Source organism: Schistosoma mansoni, chromosome W, assembly GCF_000237925.1.
Source record: "Schistosoma mansoni strain Puerto Rico chromosome W, complete genome".
NCBI lineage: Eukaryota > Metazoa > Platyhelminthes > Trematoda > Strigeidida > Schistosomatidae > Schistosoma > Schistosoma mansoni.
The window spans coordinates 43,760,974-43,773,213 of NC_031502.1; the positions used below are offsets into that span (position 1 = coordinate 43,760,974).

The 12,240-nt window shown below is 31.9% G+C and overlaps 1 protein-coding gene across 1 annotated transcript in view; it reads right to left on the minus strand.

The window, feature by feature from the left end:
* Smp_094190 (serine/threonine kinase) overlaps nucleotides 1-11,765 on the minus strand; it is a gene marked incomplete at both ends in the record, with an annotated part of 45,820 nt that extends 34,055 nt beyond the window's left edge. The window contains 2 exons of the mRNA XM_018789819.1: nucleotides 9,927-10,200; nucleotides 11,433-11,765. Coding sequence (XP_018655224.1) covers nucleotides 9,927-10,200; nucleotides 11,433-11,765 — 607 coding nt within the window. The remainder of the gene's footprint in view (nucleotides 1-9,926; nucleotides 10,201-11,432) is intronic.
* Between the last annotated feature and the right edge of the window lie 475 nt (nucleotides 11,766-12,240).

The window sequence follows — 12,240 nt, forward strand, 5'->3', positions numbered from 1 at the left end:
ATTTAATTCCGTTATCCAATAATGCAATTTTAGTCTATGATTAGATATGAGGGTAGCTGGAATGTATATTTTGATGACAATCATTCGTTCCATCCAATTAGAGTCGGATATAGGGCCATACCAAAAGTTCACTCCAATGACTTTGCTTGCCATTGACTGTGTCATGGGTTTTGGTATCTTCGTTTACCTTTGTATTCATATTGGTTTTCTTTGTTGGCTGACCTTTCGCCTTGTAATGGATTGATCTCTATCATGTGGGTCATAGATTGGGTCTTTGTTAATGTGTCTGTTAATAGGTAGTTGATTTAAATGCCTGATTCTAGAAATAACTTGACATTCAATGTGAATCCAAAAGCAAATGAAGATAACAATACCTATGAACACAATCAATCACAAACAAGGTCACCGGAATGATCTGATATAAAACTTTTGGAATAATTAGTAAGTTCACTTTTACATGATCTACGTGCTGAAGATGTTGTCCAGGATGACAATGAAAGCTTTTCATCTAAACCATTCGGCTAACGGAACCCAAAATTACCTAAAAACCTATACCTTTAGAGAAAAATGTAATATCGAATACCAAAAGGATTTGTGTAAAAATCTAGTTAATTAACAAAATGATATTAAAGTATGTGAAAAGTTTTAGAATATTTTAGTAAGAATTAACATAAATTATAAAATGAATCAGCTTTACAATAGAGACTTATTTCAATTGCCATTGTTGCTGAATATGACTGACAATACGTCTTATATTATCAAGCTACTCTAACACTATAATATCTAGTTAGACTTAAATATGTGGTCATTCAGTTTACTTAAAAACCCAATAAACTTGTAGTATGTTTTCTAACATTCAAGAGTAAGTCATTAGCAAGAGGTGTAAATATATTTAAAGGAAACTGGAATGTTCATTTAACGTGATGGTATTTTATAAAGCATTTCAATAAACGACTACACTCTTTCAAAAGTCGGTTTTCAAACTTTTTTATTACTGATTAAATTAGTGACTATTTAATAATATAATACTTAAAATGGTGATCTAAGCGGAACAATTCTTCATTCTGAAACACATCATTTAGTTAACTATTCGCTTTATACAATGCGATATGTAAATTATCTGCCGACATGAATTTGTTTTACGTTAATAAAACATGTGATTTAACTTGAGGCAGTCTATGTCATTGAGCCAGCCTACAAATAAACATAAATTTAGTAATAAGATAGTTGATGACACCGAGATTGAGTTCTAAATATTGTAAATAGTATGAATAATTAGCGGTTAGTCAAGGAAAATATGCCTCATAGTAATGAAAATATACTAAAATTCAAATTGCACTGATCAAAGTCTATGAGTTTCACTGAAATATCGAAATTTCGCTAACCATCGTTTCATTGGTTTGATGTTTTTTGAAAATGAAGAAACTTGATTTGTTTAGTTTCAGTGGGACTCACATATGGTGAAGATAAATTATTAAAATCATTTAATGTAAAGAATCTACAAAAACCATCTTTATCCTATTCTCTACTTTCCTTTTGAACTATGTTCAACTAGAGATGGGGAAAATATTCAATATAAAGTGTTGTTGTCGCTTAGTCGATTTACACAACTATGTCAGATGAAAGCCTGATAAAATATGGTTGAATTTCTGTTACAGATTATCATAGAAAAGGACAATAATATGAAACTGATATTCAAGAGATAATAAAGTATCTATTTCAATAAAATTTAGCTCTTCAATTTGCAATATTTCCCCCAGAACTGATTTATACATATGGTGTCAGCACTTACCGAATAGTTAACATAAGGAAAGTTTTTGGATAGTGTCTAAGTGTATAACTACACTTTTTTAATTCAAAAAGTAGGGGATACAGTTGTTTCGTAGTATATAATGTTTAAAACCAAAGTTTTAATTCAGAGTTCTGTTGTAGAGTTAAAGGAAATTATCCTACTTCTATAGAAAATATTCTTTTTAGTTCTGACATATTTTATACTATCACTCTAATGAAGAAAGTTTTAGTATTTAGAATCATTTATACTGTGTGTTTTGCTTCTTGCTAAAACAGAACGGCCTAGCGCTGGGTTTCTTTTAATTGTAACAGTGTCATTCTATTTCTTCATACCACTCATCATAAGTTAGGACATAAAGGCAGATGGAGTTTTTAGAGTTTTACTGATTATTATAGTGTAGCAAATTTCATGACTTGATAAGATTGATACAGCTACTGTTGAATAAATAGCTTATCTTTTAAACATTGTAAAGAATCTAGAATGCCTTATTATTCTGTTTAGTATAAGGAATTAAATTCTCAGCACTTGAAACCTCTTATCAAATTATCAGAGCTCGGCAGAAATGATATTTTCATTATTGCCAAACCAAATTGCCGTAAAGTAGAAATAAAATATGGAATGAAGATAGGTGCTAACCCTAAACTGATCACGTACATTCATCCCTTAAAACTATTATAAACAACCATTTGTAATGAGCCTAAACAAATCTCCGTGAATTATTACGACAACAAAGAACGTATTAATACTCTTTGGTGGTAATAGCAGCCACACCACTAATGAATTTACTCATCTAAGTTGAAAGTATCACATAATATGTTCACTTTCAGTAGTTCAAGGGTTGATGTGAGTTCCACAGAGTTCATTTATTCTGGTTTGTAATTCCAAAAGATTTTTTGAGTGCTTTACACTTGGAGATCTTATGAAAAGATATTTATAAAATACTCCTCAAGAACAAATATTTATGCAACTGACAATGACTTCAGTCATTAAAAGAGATCAAGACAATTATACTCCTTCTTTAAGAAGATAAAATCATTTTTCAGGTAGTTTACTATATATGTCTTTTTGAATGAAATTCACACGTGGATTACTTCTGAATAAAACACGAAACAACGCTATCGACTTTGTACATTAACGATAATATTACACACATTCCTAAGCAGCTATAATAAGATTGAACAGAAAAGATTTATGTTTTTAATGCTATGTCGTATATGTAAATCACATATTTTTGTGTGGTTATTGATAATTTCTTCAGATGAATAAACAGTACTATATTCTATGTTTACAAAATATAATAAACAGTCAATTAATTGTAAAGACGTTACCGAAAAGATCAATATCAATTCAATTTCTCCTTTAAGTTTTTTTTATAGTATATATATTTAGTCATACAAGTGACTGGGTTCATAACTTTGAGATCTCATGAGGGTTATGTTACTATTTTGTCGTTTAGTATGAAACCTTATATTTACATATTTCGAACACAAAATTCTGTAATGATGGAGAAGATTGGTAGCTCGGATGAACGCACTTGGTTATGTTGCATTTTATACATACAGCTGCATGAAGTAGAATGTTTTACGGTTTTGCATATTATGGGAGTACTGTATGATTTCTAATTTATCAAATCATTGTCTGTACGAAACTTCAATCTATTTCATTCAAACGAGAGGGAGGATGTGACAGTGAATGAAGACAAATTCAACATCCTCTGCAAAATAAATTGAACAAAATTTCAAAAGAACTACCGTGAACGAAGTGAATGCATCCCAAGCCTATTTATACATGAATATAGATTGATAAATAAACAACACGACATCCTCAATTATATCAATGCATGCAGATAACAACAAGTATAAATTTTACTCGATAATAGTCAAAATCTGACATCATCTAAATACTGAAGTTTTTATAGGATTCCTGGAATCGTGCCACTCAAACCAATCTGAGATCACTAGATATATCGAGATAGATTCAACCAGTTAGTGTAAGCATTAGAAGTCAACCAATCATATATTCAGCGGTTGGCCTAATAAACAACCGACGGAACTGTAAACATAGATGAGCAAAATAAAGGCTCTGAGAAAACCACTTTTATTTGAAGTAGAACCTGATGATGTTGGTCATAGCGATTACGAAATCTACATAATCAAATCAGCCAGAATAATGAATACACTATATGTTTTTAATGAATAATGTTTTGAAATGACATTTATTTGTTGTTTTTTTCAATAATATATGAATGATTATATATTTTATCCTATTCAAGTTATTTATATTTGTTAAACATGAAAAAGTTTAATATTGTTTACTTCTAATAAGGTACTTTTACTTGTTATTCATCTTATTATTGTTAAATAAAATCACCTAGACAACTAAATTCATGTTTTGTGATGTATGCGAAAAATGAATATATATAAACGTATTTTATTAAAAACAGTCAAGTAAAAATTAGCAGGGTCTCGATTTAGTATTTTACTATGCACTTTAGGATATGAAACAATGAAAATGCTGTCTTCGTATCCTAAAATGTTTAATTTTTATCTGTTTTGCGTTTCCCTATAATGAGATTGTGTACATCAATACAACTTCCGCTGAGATGATCACTTTTTTAAGACAATTTCATGCAATATTTTGTCTATACTAGCTTGAGAGAATGTCTTATCAAATTTGAAACTCAAATAACAATATAAGGGAAAGTAGAACATCTAAAATCATTTTCCTGAATTGCTTATGTGAATGAAAAGTTATGTTGATTACAACAATTATTCTAATATAGTTTGTTTCATAGACTGGGTCTAACTAGACAACCACTGAAAGTCGGAAAACCTTACACATTTATTTATTACTAGTGTGAGACACCTTGAAAATGAGTATCCACAACTCATTAACCTTAGAAAAAGTATCACCAATAACAATCGATTATAGCAGAGGACTATGGAGAATTGACTGAAGTTATGTGAATCAATGGATTTTAATTTAGTGGTTTGAAAGTCAAATACTAACTGCAGACCAAGAAGTTTCTTGGTTAGATCCCTAGTGGGGTCATCTATGCACAGTGATGAGAGGTTCCATACTAGAAAGTCAGAGCTGTTTAGTGACATCCGTTTTTCAATCATCAATTCATCAAAACCACTCAGTGATACAAAACAAAAAAACTGAACAATCTTTAAAACTTTTTAGATGAATGTTCTCTCAGTAGTTGAGATGCTTATTTTGATGAGAATATCACAACAAATGAACTAAAATTGTCTTATTACAGATTATTCTATTGTAATTCATCCATTTATTGACTTTAATAATCTGCATTTTTCAACCATCCGGTCATTATTATTTTTAAAAAATGTGTATTTATTGAGATAAAACTATTTACTGATGGACTAAATAGTTGGTCGCATGAATTATTTATTTTTTTGAAGATCTATTTATTCTAAATATAATTTCTTCCGACGAGCGACCTCAATCAAAAAACTATCACAAACCATAAAGCCTCACAAGAAGTCATAACCTCTCACTTCCGATGGGTTCTAAACTATGAAAACTAATTTACCTGATACCTAGTGGTTTCAATTGGTTTCTCAGTTGATGCAACATTCTGTGAGGAAACTTTTATAACAGAATTCACATCTATCTATAAAATCTTTATCGTATTATTATAAACACACAGGCCGCACCTATTTTTACGTTAAGATATGTTCTCTTTCAAGCTTTTAATACAATATTTATGAAACTATGATAACCTTGACTAATTAAAATTTTGGTTCTAGTCGCTCGCTCATTGATCTTGTATTTTTCGAGTTTTCACTTACAGAAAACTTTATCAGTATCAAACAAAGCTTCAACATTTACACTAAATGGTCATTGAGGACTAATCAATCTCATGTTTACTTTGCCACAAGTGCTGATCATATTCTTTCAATCGAGTAGCAAAGTGGTAACTTCAGTCTTAAAAATAGTCAATCGGAGCATAAACAGCTTTGGAGATAGTGGTTCTAATACCACGTGGAGTATCATTTTTGTTTGAAAAAGTAAAAATATGCCTTGTTATTGAGCGACAACCAGCATGAAACCTAGTTCCAGGGTTTTCTATCAATCGCCTTCATCCACCTAATTTTGAAATCATAAAAGTATTACTTAAGCAAATCCAAAAATTAATATGGATATTTTAATTTAGGCCACTGTTGATCTATGAAAGCTAAAGCAATAATATCTACATTAAGATTACAGATTATAAAAGCAAATCATGGTTGATTTTAGATTACAGATAAACTCATCATAGCATAAGTGAATTTGAAGAATGAGTGATTAGTTGATTTAATTGAAATTATTTATGCTGTTTTGTAGCATTCCATAAATTCATACAAAACAATAAATACAAATGACAATAACTTTATTGATCATTACTAAGGGTTTATCCATCTATATCACTGATGTTGAGATAGAGATTCATTTAACCCTGATATGTTTAGTTTAATGTATACCATCATATAAATTATAACATTTCAATCGCATACTTAAACGTTATTGTTATTCTGGGTTGATTACCATCGCGGCAGTCTAATAATGTTGAGTTTACTACATAACATTTCTCAGATCACTTAACCAGGATGCAATTAATTTTCCTAATAATGTTTTAAATAGTAGTGAACTTAATCAGCCTTACCTCGAAAATCGCTCGCTTACACTTATAACAATTTTTTTAATTTCTAGCTGACATATTTTATGAAGGTTAGCTGTTAGCTATAATCTGTAGTGTTTGTTAATCTTGAAAAATTTCGCACTGACAAACCACTCCAGAATGAAGTGTGAAACATACTTTTTGCAGTGACACGACCCCATCCTCGTTTTTTTATTGCTAGTTTGACATTCACGAAGAAAAACGGTCAGATGTGTACCATCTTCTCTAAGGACTAACAATCATCTTATGGAAATACTTCCTAAGGCGTCTAAACTTTGATCTTCATTTCATCACTGTACAATACATGTTTTTGTGAGGGTTTACGACTGACCAAGTGTACTGATTCCAATCAATGTTGATACTTCCTCATGTTTGTCACTAATCTCACTATGTAACTTTGCGCTCATCAAGGTTCTTCCATATTAATTACTCGCAATAACAAACATAAAAATGGAGCTACTTTCGAATAAAACTTATTTCAGCTATGGAGATTAGCTGTGTTTTACTTGCTTGTAGATAACTTTTTCGCGTAAAACGGGATCTATTTCTAAATAAGTACCTTTTGGAATGTTATTATTTTCATGAACAATCATTTGGAAAAATAAATTTACGAAACGTCTAAAAGAAAGTTCACTTTATTAGTGACCTGTATAGTCCACATACAAAGAAACAGAAAAGCATCATATATTATGTTCCATTGACACTGAAATCGTTATTCCATTGTGTGTAAGTGCGGATTATAAGTAATTATTCAATAGTTACTCTAATATTTCAGTCGTGTTTTCAAAAAATTGTTAGGTAATGCCTTATTTTAGCTAGTATAATACCAATAATACCATAGATAAAAACAAATCGATCACATAATAATTAATTACATGATTCCGTGTGTGATATATTGATAAACATTAACAAATTGGACTTTTGAATTTTTTGAACATCATTCCGATGATTTGCTTGAAATGGAATCATAAATCAAAATACATTCACGTCTGAAATTTAGTTTAGAAATAGATAAATGGCCATTTTTAAAAAAAGTATATTTGCTATCGATTGCCATAATACATGTAAGTGAGGGGGTTTCGTTAAATAAAGAAAATATCCCAGCACTGGAATATCTCTGAGTGTAATCAGCTCATATACCAAACAAGTTCTAACGATAACATGAACCTCAGTGGAAACTCAGGTCGAACAACGATCAAGTATAAAAGTACGCCTAATTAAAATTAACTTTGGATTTAACAAAATGACTCAGTCCATGACTAACTGACAAGCGTTTTTACCGATAAGCACTTCTGCTCTCAAAGTGCTCCACTGAGCTCTTATACATCTTCCTATCAATGATTATAGAGATAAACTAATTTTACTGTTCTACTAAATCATACTGTTTTGATTCTTATAGATAGTTGATCTAATCCACATGGTTTATCATTAAGAAGAAACAAACAACTCGAGATTTATGTTTATTTATCTGTATTATTCATGAAGACTACGGAGAAAAATAGAATCAAATTGTACTGTAGACAATAACAACCCGTCTTATTCCAAACAACGTTTATCAGGAAGGTACAATCAGAAATTTATGAAAATGTTTTGCCAATATTAAAATTATTAAGTCACGGTTTTATCAATATATGGTAGTAATAATTAGCTACTTCAGTAGACATCCTAACTTCAGGTTAAGCTATAGTATTGGTATTCAAAATTAAATGGTGCGTTGCACTGAAGATTTACAAAGACTTACATATCTGAGGAGAAGCATGGAACATAGTGGAGAGCTTTGATTCAGCTAGACGATTTGGACTTCAGAGATGACTCAGTCCATCTATCACATACATACGAACAAATGCAGATGAAAACAACTAGTGTAGCAGCAGCCTCTGCATCAGTAGGCCTCAACATACACAAGCGAAAAAGCAACATCCACAAATACAACACAGAGAACACCAACCCAGTCATACTTGATGGAGAAGCCTTGAAGGAGGTGGAAACTCACATACCTGGTCAGCATCGTCGATGAACAAGGAGGATCTGATGCAGACGTAAAGGCGAAGACTGGCAAAGCAAGGGTCTAATTCCTATGGTTGAAGAACATATGGAACCCAAAGCAATTGTCAACGAATATCAAAGTCAGAATCTTTAGTACAAACGTCAAGACAGTCCTACTGTACGAGGCTGAAACTTGGAGAACTATCATCAAGGAACTACAGGTATTTATAAACAATTGTCTACACGAGATACTCAATGACTGTTGGCCGGATTCCATCAGCAACAGTCTTCTGTGGGAGAGGAAATACCAGCCTTCAACTGGAGAGGAAATTAGGAAAAGACGTTGGAAGTGGATGGGAAATACATTGTGGAAATCATCAGGCTGCATCACGAGGTAGGTGCTCACTTGGAATCCTGAAGAGAAACGGGAAGGAGGAATTTCAAAGAACACGCTGCGTTGAGAATTGGAAGCAAACATGAAAAGGATGAATAACGACTGGAAGGAACTGGAAAGGATTGCCCATGACAGAGTTGTATGGAGAATGCTGGTGGTCGGCCTACACTCCTCCATGAGGGGTAACAGGCGTAAGTGAGTACGTTACATTGAAGATAGTTTCAATAATTGATCAGTAAGGTTATTATTTAAAATATCAATACTGTTAGACGAAAAAATGGCCAACTGCCTATTTTAAGAGCGAAAAATAAGAGTCACTTTTTTATTAATAGGAAACTGTTATCTACGGTACTGAATGTCCATTGCTTTCGGTTATTGCCACAATCACAGCAAAAAAAACTTGTGGGAGGATTTCATTACTTCCATTTTTAAGCTTTAAAACATTTTTTTGATGCCGTCACACAAAAAGGACCCAGAGGTCCCGATGACTGACCTTTATTACCAACTTTAATGTTGAAATATCAAAACCTTCATGGAATATGAACAACTGTTGATACTTAATTCAAAGCACTAAAATAACGGTCATATTTGATAAATATTATGTCATCGTTGCACAGCACCATTTGATTTTAACTGCGCATCAGTTTTATAATCATCTCAAAATCACATTGTCAACTTGTAGGTATTTATTTAGGTTTATTTTCGTTATATATAGTGATCAGTGAACATGTTACCCAATATTTTATGTTTTATTCCTTTGATTTACCCATTAATCGTGACTATACATGTGTCTTATGGTTTTTTTGGAAGTTACAGAAAGTTACGCATCAGTTTTATAATCATCTCAAAATCACATTGTCAACTTGTAGGTATTTATTTAGGTTTATTTTCGTTATATATAGTGATCAGTGAACATGTTACCCAATATTTTATGTACATAACTGATTACAATATACTCATATTTGAAATGGCTGAACTTGGTTTGTTTTTGAACGACAGGTAGCTATTTTTAAACATCTGCAAATTAAGACAGTGGAAAAACTGTATTCATTTTTCCAAACAGACAGACTTACTATTAACTAAACTATGAAGTGCCAACTTGACTTTTGAAAAGTTTCCTCTGCCAATATCCAGAACAAATCGATAAAATCCTAGTCGTTTTCCAGCACGTATTTCATTCTTATAAGTTGCATCTTTAGAAAACTTCTGACATAATTTCTCAAAAACTGTCAGGATCTCTGTCTGCTTTTGTACATTTTTTTGATCATTTTTAAGAACAGAATGCTTTTTAAATGAGGAAAACGATTCTGTAGAAACGTGATTAGCATCCGATTTGGTTGAATGACCCTAGAGAAAAGGGATTGAAATATTTATTTTGTATTTTACCGTGCCATCAATTCTTAGGTGGTTTGGTGTCAAAAGTGCCTCTAATTGTTATACAGACATAAACTAAATAAGTAAAAATATTTCATTACTTCGAACTATTCAAAGGACCAAAATTAATGACACATATATAAATGCACCATATCTCCTGATAAAGAAGCAACGCCGAACTTCCAAGCTTAAACGAGTTGATTTTCGTACAACTTAGGCATAGAAAACTATCGAATACTTAGAATCACAGAATAGTAAACATGTATCGTTTCTCACACTATGATAGGGTTACTGTAAGGTAGTGCGTATTATGAAGTATAGTTCAGTCATTAGTAACTTCATATCTCATTTACTTAATTTTCCACAAGGATTTTAAACTTTTCAAATTATTTTCCTGTTTTTCATCAATAACGAAGGACTTCAGTTCCTTGCCAGTGAAACACCAACTTAAACAGAAATGCATGAAACTCTTATCACGTTCATTGTGCAAAAATAGCACTTCCATTTTGTAGAAATCTTACGCGCTACACCGAAGGGTTTTATTCGGCATAAACTAAGACCATGAAACGTCTTCCTTTTGACCCAAGACTACCTTTTATGGCGATCTCTTGAAGTACGAACAGCGATTACTACAATGTTTCTATAAGTGTCACGTCTTTTTTAAAAGCCGGATGTTCCATTCTTACAGTCATATAATCAAAATTAAAGCATTCTAATAATTTGACGAGCAATGCAACAAAAGCATACGCTACCAATTTTTTGTTATTTATAGATTAAATATCTCAACTGTCAACTCCTTTTTGTCAGATAAACATTCGTTTCTACCATATGGTTGGATTATGAAATATTTTTGAGTTATGATCGCTGCAGAAAGTAATACATTAATATCAGGATTTGCCCTAATTATGAACTTTGTAATAATAATGTGAAAGAATATATTTTTACGAATGTGAATTTGTGTTGCCCTGTCCTAAAGGATGATAATCAAGACACTTATATTTTAGTCCAAAAGTAGAACTCAATGACTACTTCGTTCCCATATAATGACTATTTCACTAAACATAAGGTCATAGACTGCAAGAGAAGACGAATGATACTAAACAACTAGAACGTAAGGTTTGTTCATTGGAATCTGAATAGTGAGTAATATGATAGTAATTAGTGTAGACATACTTAGTAATTTCATACCAAGGTAATGAACTCACATTCATATGACCATTTTTTTCAGGTGGTGTTTCAGACCTCTCTTCCAAGCATTGTTTGGCGTATCTGTCCAACCCTTCTACTTCTGAGATTGCGGGTCTTAATTGACCACCAGGTGCAGCAAGATAACTATTGTTTTGTAATTCGTTATTACGTATGTCGACCCCGGTATACTCACGGGACAACTCATGGTAGGACATTTCAGATTCGCACCAGTGGATAGTTACATTTCTTTCTAACTTGCTGTTGTCTTTTTTACCATTACTCAAAGCACTTCGGTTGTGTATAGTTTTCCCATTTTGGATGTGTATTTCACGAGGATAATTTTTATTCATCTCATAGAAATTATACTAGGGACGACGAAGGAAGATAGATCATTATGAGCAAGTGCTTTTCTGATGATCTAACAACACAAAAACAACCGTCGCTCAAAGTAACGCTGGATGAGTACAATTTATTATTGATCTTTTAAAACAAATTATTGCCACAAGTTATACAAAAAGCTTATGGAGACTTCTGCACAATCCTTAGTGAAATTTTCATATTTCTGTTCTTTGTTCTATGTATTCATTTCATTTCAAATGTAAATATAAGTTTGTTACACCAAACATTAGACATCACCATGTTTAAATAGAAGAATGTTAGTTTCCTAGGATCTCTGGTTGAGTCATAGTGCCAGTTCTTTGCTGTCAGGAAATGAAACTTTTTTCTGATTCTTCGAGAACCCAAAATGACGAAACTTTGGTTCCGAATAAAGGTGACGAAACAGCATCTTATAGTGACATTTATGTCTAGTGATTTTTTGTAACA